Here is a 15,452-nt window from a genome sequence, read left to right as displayed (position 1 = left end):
TGCCTTGGGATTTTGAACAACTGGTGTGCTCCCCATTTCAGTATATTACACCACAAGATCCAGCTCTTGGGTAAAGAGTGGAGGTGACAGTCTAGCATCCAGTCTTTCCTTGGCAATGTTGGTATGTTCTGTTGTTGCTAAAAGCATAGGAAAACAGTCTGAGTGCCTTTATGTTAGCAGCACAGGCAGAATTGGTGTTATTCTTGCAGGAAAAAATATCAGCATTCAGAAACCATCCCTTGTTAGTAGCTTTTAAATGAAAGTCAAATAGGTGTTAATGTTCAGAAAATGTCAAGTTTGATAGAAGGAGTTTTAGCCACCAAAAAGATGAAATTGAGAGAGTTAGTAGTGTTTAGCAGAGGTCATTTAAGTCTTGTTTCCTACATGGAACAATTGGAAGAGTTTCTCTGTAGGTTTTTATGCTAACCCTTCTCTAATCCCCATGATTAAAGATCATGCTTTTCTAATACTAACATGATATGTGGAAAAAAGACTGTAGTAAGCTGAATCAAAGGCCTGTTTAGCCAGGTGTATGTCTGGCAGTGGTTAATAGATTAGGGAAAAATATAAAACCAGGAAATTTGGAAGGCTTCTGTGTGGTATTCTCTCCATATTTTCAGGAAGAAGTCAGTGACTTCTTGAAGAAGTTGAATCTAGATCCCATTATATTTAATAGGCTTTTCTGTATTTGTCCATGAACTTATCCAGTGCATTTCTGTTACATAACTGGCAGCCAAGGCACCCCATTGAATTTGGCAGCTAAAATGCAGCTTCCTTGTATCTGCCCCTAGCCTGATTTTTGGAGGTTCAGTTGTTACCTCGCAACTTTTGCTCTGTAAGAAAGTAGGTTATCATTTCTCACTCTTTTTCTTCATAGCACTCATGAAAATAGATACATCTCTCTATATCCTGCTATCAATCATCTTTCTATCAAGCTGAACCTTCTAATCTCCCTTTGCATCAAAGACATTTTACCTACATGCATCAATTTGCATTTATCAACACTGAATTTTATCTGATGCTTTATTGCCCAGTCATAAACTCTTTTTGAAGTTCTTTAAACTTTTGATTGTGGTCACCTAGTATAATTTTGTTTGCCAGCAGTAGGTTCTGTCACTTTGCTGTTTACTAACATTTAGAGTTGTTGGGTTTTTTAAATGTTTACAGAACAAATTCTGTTTTAGATCCCTGTTGAATTCACTACTGATGTTTCTCCATAAGTCCATCTATTTTTATCTTTATTTTCTGCCTTTTACTAGTTGTTAATCCAGGGAAGATATCTGAAGCATTCTGGGAATCTAATCAACCAGGTAATAGTCATCCAGATCTCTTGTATTCCTCAAAAGAAAATAACATCAGGAGACCTCTACAGAAGTGATCTTGATTTCTTTTCTTCATTATAACATTTTAATTTACTTATCTATCATTGTAGCCTTTATTAGAATTGCAGCTAATTTGCCTGGTATGAAAGTCAGATTTTTACTGGTCTCTCCTCCCATGGCACATTCTTGGTTTTAATTAATGTCTTGTTTAGCACTTCATGTCACTCTTGTACTGAGGCTCATTTAAGCAATACCTTTGTACATGTCCTTTAACCCTCTTGAGCAGATACTGCTTTCTTGCCTGATTGATTTCTCAGCTTGTTCTAATCCTACTCTAACAGCGTTTCAGTTTAAAACTGTTCCTCTCTTTTCTAGAAAATAAAAATGCTGATCTCTGCTGGAGGTCTTCCTTAGTGACCACAATCCCAAGAATACATTTCACCTTTCTGCTGTTATCTTCTGTTCCATGAGTTCTTGTTCAACATTTGTACGTGTGTGTGTGTGTGTGTGTGTGTGTGTTTGTTTTTCTGGGGGAAAAAAAAAAAAAACAAGAAATATGTAATTGTTCTTTTCCCCACTATTTCATTCTTAGGAACACAAATAGAAATAGGAGAACAATGCAATCTGTGGATTGCTTTGATTGCTTGATATCAGTGCTCTGTTATTTTTGTGTGGTCACCATAAAATAAATCACTGGGTTAAATTGTACTTCTATGTCCATACCCTGAAAACTTCCAGCTGTTGTATTTTTAAAAATTCTCTCTGATATCTTGGCACCATGAAAGTTCACATTGAGTTCAGTTTAAAGCCAGGCAGTCATCAGCTGTTTCTAGGTGCAGTGAGGGGATTGAGCTGATGTTTGTGTGCTACAGCAAGAGCAGCTTTCTGTGTCAGTGGCAAATGAGCAGGATACAGTGATTGCAAAACAGCTGCATCCTCCTGGGCTATCCAGGGGAATTTCTGACAGGCCTGTCAACCTACAGAGGCCCCGATTCTACTTTTAATTGAGAACTATATATTAGAGACATCTGTACCTTCCTTCTTGCATTTTCAAAGTTCAGGGGAAGCTTCCCCAGTAATCAGTGTCAAAATACAACATCATGTGGTTACTAAACTTCTTGTCACTTACCGATTTTCTCTGTATTGTCTTGTTCATCAGTTTTTTGAAAAAAAAATAATCTGTATTGTTAATTACTATTTCCACTCTTCTTTCCTTCATCATCTTTTCACATTTTTGCAGTCTTCAGGGTTTTCTTTCATCTTTTCCCTGTAATGCTTTCCTGATAGAGACTTCAGTCCTTTTTCTCTCCTCGAAGCACTGATTGAGTGATCAGAGATGAAGTTTGATTTAATAATGAAGTGCTGTTATTTGAATTTAGAGATAACATCCTGATTGAAATGGGAGTGGAAAAAGGGGCTTATTCAAGGATGTTGCTTTAACTTGTCTGAAGAATCAGGCAGATAATGACTGCATTAGATACTGGAAGAACATTCAAGCTTCTTTGGGGAAACAAATGGAGGGAATAGTTCCATTAAAGTGTCCTGGAAAGCTTTGGGTACTTGAGAGAAAGGGAGAGATAGAAATAGTTTGGAATGCATGAATGTGGTGAAAAAGTAGAAAGCACTAGCACACAAAGGAAGGAGTTGTATCTTCTGAAAGTTTTGCCCAAAAAGTAGGGGCAGAGATTTGAAAGAGACAAAAAAAATCAGTTTGTGATCCTTTGTGGTTCATTTTTGCCTGGTCTTTAGTTTGTACAGGAGTCCTGAAAGGTTCTAGGCTTGCTGGCTTGTTTTGGAAATTTCAGAAGATGCAATGTAAGCTCTGTGGTGTCTTGTGTGAGCTTTTCAAAATTAGCTTCAAAGCTGGCATATTACACTTTTTCCAAGTCATATTTTCTCACAAGTGTATGATGTATGCTTGAATTAAGATGTCATGATTTATTTAAATGTCTGCAAAAAAAATTACAAAAAATAAATGTCCTTTTTTCAACAGCTTAACTTTTAACCCTTTGTTTCACAGTGTTCTAAGACTGCTGTTTTTTCTATTTACTTTATGTATTTAGTGAAAACCTATATTTATTTTTAAAAATACAGAAAAGTACGTAAGTATAAATATAAGCTTTGATTGATATTATACCCTCTGTGGTTAATGAAGTGACTTGGGAAGTTTTACAAAGTCAGGATTTAGTCCAGACCTGAACCAGTAATTTGGTTTGTATTAGGGTGTTTGTTTACACTTACTTTTGCTGACTAGGTATGTCCGTAGAACATATTATATAGAAAACCATCAATTAGCAGTCTTACTAAATTTAGTTGTCTATTAACAAATCCAGAACTCTTAAAAATAAATCACTTGCTTCATAATTTAAACTTACCTACTAAAACTACTTTTAAGATGCCAGTAGCTGTTGTCTGTATTGAATTGTAAATAATTTATGTGTGAGATTAAACTTCAGATGAAGTTATAAAAAATATTTTGTTTTGCTAAAGCATTACTTAAAAGCTTATGGGGAGATGTGTTGTTGAGCTATTTCTAACTGTGTCATGTTGTTCCTATAAAATCAGAAAACAAATTTCATACTAAACTTGCTTTTTCACATAATTGTTAATTGTGAAGCTACTTTGCCATTACAAATAATAATTTTAATGTAAATATATAAAGGAAATGTGTATTTGAGATGTCTATACTTTGATATAGGTGAACTTAGTGATCTTTAAATTAACAATGTCCTAGAAGACAGAGTGATTCCGCTTTCTGAATGCCATCATATACCAACTCTTGAAGGAAAAGTACAAATAATGGATGCAAGATTGATATCTTAAGTGTCAGCAAAAAAGTAGAAGTGGTATCGCTTTTTTTGAAGTGGTATTGCTTCTCGCCTCTGCACTCAGGAAGGAGTAAAACCATACAGAACTAAATACTCATCACAATGTTCTGATTAGTTTGCATATGGATAAGGTGCAAAAATTAACAATTGGATTTGGTTTAGAGTTGAAAACTTATTTTATTAGCAGATTAAACAATTATATTAACAAATAACACTACTGGTAAACAAACATGTAGTTTGAAGTTCAAACACAGAAGTAGAACGCACAAAAACTGACTTCTCTCTTCTTTCAAATAAGCAAACTTGCACATAGGTTCAAAATGTTTAATTTAATTACTATTAAAATTGAAGCCAATGACTAGAAAGGGAAGCTAGAGCAAACGTGCACTGCAGCTTACCCTAAAGGAAGAAATATTGGGCCAATGGAAACAACCTATAGAGAATGGGAAATAACAGGCATGTGCTGGCATATTAGGAATGTCTCTTCATAGATGCGCAAGTTTTATTTCACATTGTCCTCACCCTTCTCAATAAGAATGACTGATAGCTTCACTTTGTGATTTCCCAGCTTTTAAGAGTCTATTTTTATTTATTTTTTATGACCAACCTTGCACTTGTTAAATGTAATTTTTGCTTTATGTAACATAGAAAAAAGCACATCTGCAGTATGCTGTCCCATGAATTAACAAGAATGACTGGACATAAGACAAGAAATCCTTTAAAAACATATGTTCACATTAAATATCTGGGCTTGCTCAGTAAAGAAGGTCTTATGGGGTCATTTTTGATGCAGTGCAAGTAAACCATTTCTGCTCTTCTGAAATAGTTTCTTTCAGGTTTATATTGAGCTTGTATAACGATGCATTACATAAATAAGGGCTTAGTTTGTACATTAGTCTTTTACATCTTGGATTCTTACTAAATCCTTGTTTTTACTAACTTGATGCTTAAGAGATATTGATTTCTGCTACGCATGCCTATGGTGTTTATTTTGATATGGCTGGGATTAAAAACTAAATTAACACGCATAATCAGTTTTCTTAGAATTAAAAAGGGTGCTTTGGTACCTTTGGTTACATTCTTCTGAAGAAAAAGGAGAGCAGAAGAGATGTGATAAGAAAGGGATCAATTTATTCAATCACTGGGTATAAAAACATTAGCCCTGGGAAAGGTCCTTCCTCTAAGAGCTTTAGCTGCCCAGTCTCACTTGTGTGGCACAAAATAATTTGCATTTTTAGAGAAAATTCACATCTTCTGTGAGCTCTAGTGAAACATGAATAAATTGCTTTCTTTTCCTCTTTTTCTGATTTTATAAAGCTGAATCCATTAGGGGCTGAGTCAAACTGTAATGAAAGAAAGGCAACAACTGAGATGATGGAAACCCTGGATTAGATTTCTTAGTAGTCCAAGCCCAGCTGTCATGGCCTACGTGTCAAGTTAGTACTCTTTAGGGAGGCCTGGCAGTACATGTGGATTTTTTTTTTTTTTAACTACTGTGTTACAACAGGTCTCTAAAGCAGCTTGGAATTAAACAGAGATGCAGAGATTAAGAATTAAATAGAGCCACAGCAAACATCCCACCAGGGAGAATTGCAGTGGAGTAAGTAAACCTTCCCAGGGCTATTGCCCCACTGCCATGGCTGGCAAGCTCACCTGTGACCTGGAGACTTTGAACCCTCCCAGTGGGGCTGTCTTATTCCAATTTATAGCAATGAATTTTCTCCCCTTGCATTGTGGTTGTGGAAAAGATCCAAAAGAAGCCAGGTCACCCATTGCTGCTCTCCTTCCCTTGCACCTGGAAGTCCATGCCTCCCCTCAGCTCCATCAAGTGTCTGCCACACAGGGGTACCTGCTGGTGACTCTTATCACTGTGGTCAAGAAGTGGAATGGGAGGGTGACGTTTTTTACTTAATAGAGATGCTTCTAATCTCTGCTGTTCCTTGAGCAAAACAGTGTGACTGGTGTGGCATAATTCAAAGTGAATTTAAAATTTCTGAAGTCAAATGTTTTCTAAAAATATCTGTTTTTAAGCAATTTGGCAAAGCTGATATAACCATGCTAACTTCAGTGAACCTGCACTGGCTGCATCAGTTGAGAATTGGGCCCAGACTAGCCAGAGCATTTATTTTTAAATTCTATCTTCTGCTGGCTTTTTCTTAAAAGTCTCTGTAGTTCTATAACTTTCTAAAGTAGCTCACAAGTCTTGTGCTTCTGCTAATAAAACAGAAAATCTATTTCCATTTTTCAGTGTAATCTTTTTTTCATGTGAATGTATTTCTCATCAAAAGAAGCGAGTGTCTGGTGTGAAAGCTGGAGCTCTCTACTTAGCTGTAAAGACAAGTCTTGGTCTTTCAAGTTGTCACACATTGTCTGGGAGAACATGGCCATAAATTCAAAAACTAGGAGGGAGAAACGAAACACCCTGTGTTGCTGTGGCCAGCAAAAGTATTGTTCCCAATGCCTGGTGAAGAGAATTAGGTTTGATTTCGTCTGATTTCTGATTCTATGTTCTCCATCTGTTGGTAAAATCCGCAACAAAAGCTGAGACAAATTCTCCCAAGTGCCCATGGGAGATCTATGTCCTATAGCACACCAGTGTCAGCACATGTTACTGCAAGGACCCTGCTTACACCCAACCTTAATTTCCAGCAGTTATTTTTGTTGGTTATTTTTAAAAGATAAGTTAGGAGCATTTTTCTTCAATCTTAGAGGGGAGACATATTCTCCCCAGACAAGCTCAGTCACAGGAAAATTGATACTTCCACGAGGGAGTCCATACCTTCTTTTTAAGGAACATCATCTTCCAGGCACTTCCCTACATCTGCTCAAGCAGAGAGGATGCACTCATGCCTGGGGTGCCTTAGAAGATGTAAAGTTAACGTCAGGTAAGGAGAAAGAAAATCTCCATGGCATTCCTTTTTTTTCTTGTAGCAGATGCATTGCTAGGATTTCTCTGCTTCACTAGCTTTTGTTTCTGTACCCAGATGATACCTTTGGCTAAGCTCTTGGAAGACAGTTTCCCAGGCAAAAAAAAAAAAACTGCATTACAGAGACCTCAGATGACAAACCACCATTTTTTGCAAACCCCAGTTTGCAAGCCACCAGGCAGAGTCATCACTGGAGATGCTGAAAGTCTCAGCCATGAATAAGTGCTCTTAGAAGTGTATTATAGAAGAGCAGGTAAATTTTTAGAGACCAGAAAACAGCAGAGCCAAACCAAAGCATAAAGAGTGAGAGCTACAGAACAAGAAACTCTCAACAAAATTACACAGCATGCTCATGTCAAAGTACAGAGATAGAGCAGAAAGAATGAAAATCAGAGATATTTTAAGTCAGAAAAGTCTGATACTGTATTTGAACCTCAGTATGGTGATGGCATACAGTTAAGCAAGAGGATGTGTTTAAGTAAGCTGTGTTTCCCAGCTTTCCTCCCCTGGGACACCTTTAAGGAACCTGAATTTCAGAAAAAGGAGTGCTAACCACTCTGTGACAGCCAGGTCCTTTGAAGACACATCAAGCTACATATTCAGAAATAAATATTACACACTGCCGTGAGTAGCTCTTCTGCTCAGTGTTTTGCTCAGTGGGTAGAAGATGGTATTCACAAAAGGCAAGTATGAACTGTCCTGCTATGCTGTCTTATAGGTTTTAATTGTGCCTTTATACCAGGTATTTAACAGACAAAATGCACTATGTCTGAGTAAAGGAAAAAGGATGAGGTTCTATGTGTAGTCATACACAAAAGTTGCACAGTAAATTCAAAATGTAGATCCTCCAGCAGATTATTTAAATTTACAGTACAAGGACTGTAGTGAATTGGTGGAAGACAGCAAGAATTTTTCAGTGTAGTGGCTTTGTTATGAATTGGTGTCAGAATTGTCACTGTGCCTGAAATCTGTGTTTCCACAGCTACTGTACTTTATTTATTTACTGAGCACTCAATATACCTGGCTTCACTTTTTTTAAAGTGATGTAGCCATGATAATTCTGCACACAAATTAGGAACAAATATGCTGCTTCTGTTATGATCAATATGTTGTCAAAAACATCAGCCCACTTCCTGCTTCTTTGAGAGTAGATTTCATTCATAACTCTAAAGATTTGTGTTAAAACTTTGATGCAATGTCATTGAGATAGACACATTTCTGTAAAAGTGTATAGGAATGCCTCTAAAAATACTGGCAGACATTCTTTGAGACAATAAACTGCCCCTTCTGTAGGCAAGGTAAGGCCTTCCTTTCATATGGATTTCTGAGTAGATTTCAGGCTCAGTCTTTAGTGATAGGCAAAGATAGAGGTAATACAAATGTCTCTATACACCTTGTGTGTTCTCTCCTCACAGCTCCTCAGGGTAGCCAAGAGTGAGTTTGGCTTCTACCACAAGACTAAGCAGACACCCTTTGCTCAGAAGTTTGCTTTATCAGCAGGTCGCCCCAAAACCTGTCATGTGTTTAGGAGACAGCAAGTAGGTTGCAATTGTGATCATTCTGCATCTGGATGGGGGCTGAAAAGAAACCCTTCTCCAGGCCATTTGGGAATTCTACTTTGCACTGTGGAAACTTTGATTAACCAGCTGGGCAGATGCTCACCTGCTTTGTGCTGCTGGAAAACTTTGCCTTAGACTGAGAATATTTCAAGACACTAAATGGCAAAGTCTAGCCAGAGACAAGATGCTGTACTGAAATTTTAGGTTTATAGTTTGGATTTCAGGTAGAATTTGTTGACAGTGAAGGTAAAACTATAAAAAACTGGCAGCAATTTTGTTCAGGTTTCTTCATGTTTGAAGTGACCTTCTTGATGATTGTTTTCCAAAGCTGATTTTTCTGTGTCGCCCATATTTGTGTAGAATTTTTGTGATCTCTAACTTCCAGATACACAAAAGACACGGTGTCATATTTTGGCCTTGAGAAAATCCCTGGTTTTCTATCTACAGTCAACAATTTGGCCTGATAGACCTGTTATCTAAAATTGATAGTCAACAAATGGTTTGTGTAAAAGATGTCACAGATGAATGTATAAAAATGCACAGAACTGAGAAATTTAAGATCAAGAGAGAATATGAGTAAATAAACAATGGAAGTTGTTAGGGAAAAATTCATATTCCTGTTAGGTTTTCTCACCCAAACCAGAAAAACCTCGCACTTTCCTTATAGTGCCATTGTCTGCATAGGCTCTTCAAAAGCTTGTAAAATAAACTCTGCTTCTCATTCATAAACTTGCCCATTTGTGAAGCCTTTATTCAGGGAAACCTACCTGCTCAAGTGCTTGCTGTAGTTCATTAAAAGCTCCCATTTGTACTCATAAAGACTCATTCATTGCCTTGAATAATATATATGGTGTGCTGAAAGAGAACCAACTCTTGCTTTTACAATCTAAATTAAACAACTTTGTCTAATAAAAGAAGCACTGTCTCACTACCACTAGGCCATAAGCCCTAAGGGTCTTGTATTTGTGTGTTTATTATTTATTTATTTTTGTCAAGTTGTCCTTCAAGGATCTGAAAGCTGAGAGAACCGAGCCACTTAAATAGTTTCTTTCTCTGCCTGCTTAGAAAGACAGAGGCAAGCACGGGCACAACTGTACTGAAGCAAATACTCATCCATAAACTTATTCTAAAATGCAATTGGATGATCTTCTGTCTTTTTCTCGGTCCCATCTTCTAACCTTCCTCATCTTGAGAGTCCATCTCTATTATGTGTGGCTGTTCCAAATGCCCATGATTAATAACTGCTGTGATTCATTAGCCTGTGTTGTTGGCAATGTTTCCCCAATGGGAGCATTTGCTATCTAGGGATAGTCCATGATTGCTCTGCCTCATGAACAGTAAGATGCTTTCAATCTAATGTGCTGTCCCTGTTTTAGCATAAAATAATATTAAGGCATCCACATAATGGAACCGTCTGAAGATCCATTTTATTAAGCACTGGAAGAAAATGTGTGTGTGTTTGCATGTGCAAGGGAAGCATAATCAGCAAACCTATTTCCCCAGAAACGTTGTTTCCATGAGGGTTTCATGTAAAGACACAGTTCTTTTTAGGTGTAGTTCCTTGGCTGTAAGTATGAAAAAATACTCCATAGCCAATATCTTACCTGGTGCAATTAACTTACTCAAATTATACACAGCCTATTCGAAGAACGAAAAATGGGAAACAGAGGTAGGTTTATTGTACTTATTCCATTTTGTGGGTATTTCTTTTAAATGCAATCTACCTTCAAGTACAGAGCTGTACTGCTCTTAAAAGATTGCTGCTTCAAGTTGCTCCACATACCTTAACATAGCATGGACCCTTTTTACATTATACGATCAACTTTTTGACAGTGCAGGGCCAGCACAGCTAATGGAATAATAGCCTGCAGGGTCCAGCTAAATGATATACGAATATAATCAACCTTTATGATGACTATTCAAAAGTAATCCCTTTAGCTTTCAACTGCAACATATATTTCAACCAGGCAAAGCCATATGAAGAAAATCTCTGCAGACTCCACTGATACAATATGGCCTTCATATCCCCACAGTGTGTTTGCTGCTCACAGTGAGTTTTAAATTTAAGGTAATGGCTACTGTATATTCATGTGAGCATAGAACAATACCTTTGATTTGTTGGAGAAATGTTACATTAGCTACCAAGGGCCCTATTCAGTAAACTTTGACACAACCCTTATATATGGTTTACTGCTTATTCTAAATGGAATATGCCTGATAGAAATGGTTTGCATGCCCAAATTGTACAAATTCATTAATCTTTATATTAATAAAACCTCTAAGTACAACTGCCTCCATTCCAAGTGATCCAAGTCAGGAAACATGGTTAAACAGGTATGTCCAACATGCTTCTAAAAGGCATTGCATCACTTTTCAGTTATCAAGACAGAACTTGTAGGAAGATTGTCTTCAAGTATGGGATTAGCATGTTGTTGGCAGTCATATTAGTTTCTACTCTATCTCTATTCCTACACCATTACATCATTCTTCAGATTACATAACTCAAAGCAGTTGCGTGATCTTTAAAAATTCAGGTTAATTTAAAAATAACATAATGGGCTCTATCTCATCAGCTGCATATCACCAACATGGTAATACATTCAAAGTAGTCTTGCTTTCTCTCCCTTTTGTGACAAAAAAATGCAGTATTGGCTGATGGTGGATCTGAATACATGGAAGTAATTCTGTTAAAGGAAAAAAAGTGTAACGAAAATGCCACGTTGCTTTATATTACTACTTCAGTATGTACACTATAGTCAGTCTCATCAGCAGGAGTTACAAATAGGGCCTTGTTTGTGTACGGGCACTTGAATCCATGTGAGAACATAACAGCATGTTACCTGTTACCATATCTCGTTTGAGATGATGTGTTGGAGGATTCTGCTTAAGCAGGTGAGCTGTAGTGGAGGAGTAGGAGAGCCTGTGGGCTTTCCCTCTATTTGTTTGCCATGGCACTCCTTGAGCCCACAGGAAACTGCTGCATCCTCAGCATCCTGCAGCAGGGGGTTCCAGTGATGAGGTGGCAGTGCACAATGAAGCCTTTGCTTTGTATCCAAGCCCACCACCTCCCACTTGCAGTAGACCCTACCTCATTTTTTTATTTTGAAAACACAGTGAAAAATGGTTTCTGGGTCACCTCGTGCTTGCTGCGCTCACTCTTACTTTTGTCATCTTTTCAAAAAATTTTTTTTTTTTTTTTTCAAACTAGTTTCAGCTGAAACTATATACCTGAAACAATAATCCTCTTATTACTTCATCACCTCATGGAACTTTCAGTAGAATTCTTCTTTAATAAAGTCCAACAGTCTTTGAATAATGCAAATTTTGGATTTGAATGGATTCCTATTACATGGGCATGCAGTATCGGGTGTTGTCTGTTTCATTTTCTTTATAATCTTTTGAGAGAATGGTGCCTAAAATTCCTATCCTCTCTGGAGTTAGTTGTAGCTTCAGTCTTTGTGGGTGTGGCCTTCTTTCTTTTGTATGGCTTTTCACTAATCATATAATGTAAAGGAGTTGCAGCCCTGCATTGTTTTCTCCCAAAAACATCATGAAATAATGAGATTTTTAGAAGTGTAGCATTCTGTAGATAGACACACAGAATCAGAAGGAACAGAAATGCCAATTCTAGCTGCACTGAAAATCCGACCAGACAATTTTAATTCTATTTTATCAACAGCAGTGGTAATCTGTCAGGGACATCCTATTATGATTAATTATATTTACATTCTAATAATACATATTAATGTTATCTCCACAATTCGCACAATAAGATGGAAGGAGAATGCTTGATGGTGTGATCTGTGGTGGTATATATGTATTATCATTATGAATATGAGATGCTTTTATTGTTTCCAAATAGCATAGGCCAAACAAATGCCAAGAAAACATTTATGGCTCAGTATTCCATCAGTTATCCTTGATATGCTTAATATATGCTGGGAGGGCAGAGCTGTTAATCAGCCAATAATAGCTTGGTGCCCAAATGTGAAGGCAAAAGGCTGAAAGGTGCACAAGAAAAGCAATTTCTGCTGTAACTCCCCATCTGTCATGTGCACATCGCCACTCTCTCTTGCACGTGTCAGTGTCTGTAGCTGTCAGAGACACACTTTTCTGTGTGTTTGTCTGGAAACACAGATGTTGGTATACCCAGCCACATTTTGGGCTTGAGTCACCCACTTTGCGCCACTTTTCCACCAAAGTGCATCCACTGGAGAGAGCAGTAACACTGCACTGGTGTGAAGCTGGGGTGGGAGAGTGCAGTTCTGAGCCCTGTGAGCACTTCTGGACTGCCTGGGGCTCTGGGCTGCTTGCCACTGGCTGAGTTTCTAAACCAAACTGAGCTGTGCATGTTTTATTAGATTTGTTTCGTATAAGACTTGGTCTGCTAGGAAAGGAATTCCGATTCATTTACTTTAGGCCTGGTTTCAGAATGTGTCACCTGGAATAACTATATTGTTAAATACATTGTAAACCACTAACACACACACTGCCCTCATACAAAATGAGATTCCATATGGGAATGCTAATTCTCAGATATTCTTAACAGATTTACTTCTGTTCTTAATTGCATACAACTATGGATAAAGTCCTTGTTAGCAACTATACTTAATAAAAGCTTATGAATTGACAAAACATAAATTTTATTGAGTCATGAGTGGTCCAGTAGTTTTAATCTGTTCCAGGCATTGCACCAGCAAAGACACTGCCTCGAACATTATTTTTAACCCCCACCAGAACTGGATGATTTATTTTGGCCATGAGTTAAATTATGATGCCAAACAAACACTGTTGGTATAACTGTGACTGAAAGCTAAAGTTCAGTTTTAGGCATCACAATGCAAAGAGGTAGTGACAAACTGAGGAGGATACAGTTAAGAAAACATGAATTCATTTCAAATATTGAAGAGACTGTGTTTGCTTAGCCTCCAAAAGAGAAAATTAGAGAAAGGAAAATAGTCTTTCAAGCTATAAGGAGTTATTCTGAAAGAGGGCTGTTCCATTGCTCTTTGTATGTGCAATAAGGAGTTATTCTGAAAGAGGGCTGTTCCATTGCTCTTTGTATGTGCAAAAGGTAGAACAAGAGAAAAATCAGTTTAATTTGCAATAAATATTTATCTTAAGTATTAGGGAAGAATTGGAGCAATAAGGCTGTGAAGCACTGAAACAGAGATTATGGATATTGTGAAACAGCCTTCGTCAGAAGCCTTGGAGAATAGATGTCAAGGATGGACTAGATATATATGTGCACTTTCTTCATTTGAGAAGATGAAGCAGATCAGTGGTTCCCAAAATAAGGAACAATGCCCCAAGGATGTTGTAGGTGGAATGAGGCAGAGGGAGGTGTGGTGCTGTAGAGTCCCTGGAAACGGAGCAGAAAGTGCAGCCAGGAGGTGGGAGTTTGGTGTGGAAATTGAGTGAGGAAGGAATGAGACACCGTCACTGGAGCAAATGAACTCTGTGGCTGTCAAGAACTGCAGAGTCAAGCTATGGCCTCCCAGCCACCTGTTCCCTGATTACATTCCATGAGGAAGACCCCACTGAGCGGTCACAGCCTCCTCTTGCTTCCTGCACTGCTCAATTCCTCCACTGCATGTTGTTCTCCTGCCTGCCATCTTTCAGTGCTGTCTTGGCCATCATCTTCTACCAAATGTATCTCCCTTGTTGGTTCCTCAGCTGGTCCCATCCAGACCTGTCCTGTTGGAGAACTGCTGCACAGGAGTGCAAGAAATGAGACCAGAAACCCCTGTCAGTGCTGTGTTCTTAGGATTATATCTTATGTGACTCATCTCTGTATCTTTCAGATTTCCTTTTCTTGTGACTTATTTCTGTAGGTCATATTTTTCAATTGAACCATTTAGGCCTTATAACCATTAAAATTGTTGTAAGTCAAAAACATTCATGCACTTTTTTTTTTTTTTTTAATAACAGAACCTGGTAAAGAAACAAGTGCCTCAAAGCCTCTGTGAGCCTCTGTCCGAGACACCAGTTCAAGATCTTCCTGGTACAGTGTTTGCTCTTAATCCGCAGACTTTATGCCAATCTGCTGATTTTTACAAAATGTCATTGCCTGATTTTGACAGGCAATTACACATCATCTCTGTATTACTATGTCTAAATAATTATATTTTTCCTGCTCATAAATGAATGAATTCACACTTCCCTCCATTTTTTTACACATATTCCCAGTTTTAGAATGTAATTGCCTTTGATCGTCTAATTACTTTTAATTTACAGAAATAAGCCTTTGAAACAGAAACAAATCTGATTAATTAGATGCCAATCCCAAATATAAAACATGTAGATATCAATGTATATACATAAACTTCTGACATTTTTGTATTTTTCTATGTGCTGTTTTTTATTCTAGAGGATGCCTGTTTATTGACAGAGAAGCTGATGTATAATGAGTACAGGAAAATCCTTGAAGAGTGGTGCAGCAAAGTAGGAATTTCAGTAAAGGTTTTGTCATTAAAATTCTATTGTCAAAAAAACCATCTGTAATTTAAATAATTTTTTAAAAAATACGAGAGTAGAGAAACTTTTTACTTTGTGCCCCCATTTCTTAATGTCTTCCAAAGTGTCAGGATCCTCCTGTTAAGATATTAAACATGAATGGGAATACAAGCCTTGTATGTTCAGGCTCCAAATGTGTCTGGAGAGTTTTCTGTAAATCCCAGATTGTGGTCCCTTTCAGAAAAACTTATTCATGGAGCTACCAGTGATTTTAGCATGTGTGTATTGACTGGGGTTCAGCTGCAGCTGAAACAGAATAGATCCAGCCTGGGTGGCAAACTATGGTGCAATTTTGATCCA

At 37.6% G+C, this 15,452-nt stretch overlaps 1 protein-coding gene across 1 annotated transcript in view; it reads left to right on the top strand.

Annotated features, from left to right (window-relative positions):
• The window catches only part of TTC29 (tetratricopeptide repeat domain 29), a 110,778-nt gene extending 95,761 nt beyond the window's left edge, over positions 1–15,017 (top strand). The window contains exons 10-11 of the mRNA XM_031504612.2: positions 14,568–14,640; positions 15,007–15,017. Coding sequence (XP_031360472.2) covers positions 14,568–14,605 — 38 coding nt within the window. The 3' untranslated portion in view covers positions 14,606–14,640; positions 15,007–15,017. The remainder of the gene's footprint in view (positions 1–14,567; positions 14,641–15,006) is intronic.
• Positions 15,018–15,452: the final 435 nt, after the last annotated feature.

The sequence above is a fragment of the Lonchura striata genome, chromosome 4 (genome assembly GCF_046129695.1).
Source record: "Lonchura striata isolate bLonStr1 chromosome 4, bLonStr1.mat, whole genome shotgun sequence".
Lineage (NCBI taxonomy): Eukaryota > Metazoa > Chordata > Aves > Passeriformes > Estrildidae > Lonchura > Lonchura striata.
The sequence above is the reverse complement of the archived record's forward strand: the minus strand, read 5'-3'. Positions and strand labels throughout refer to the sequence as shown.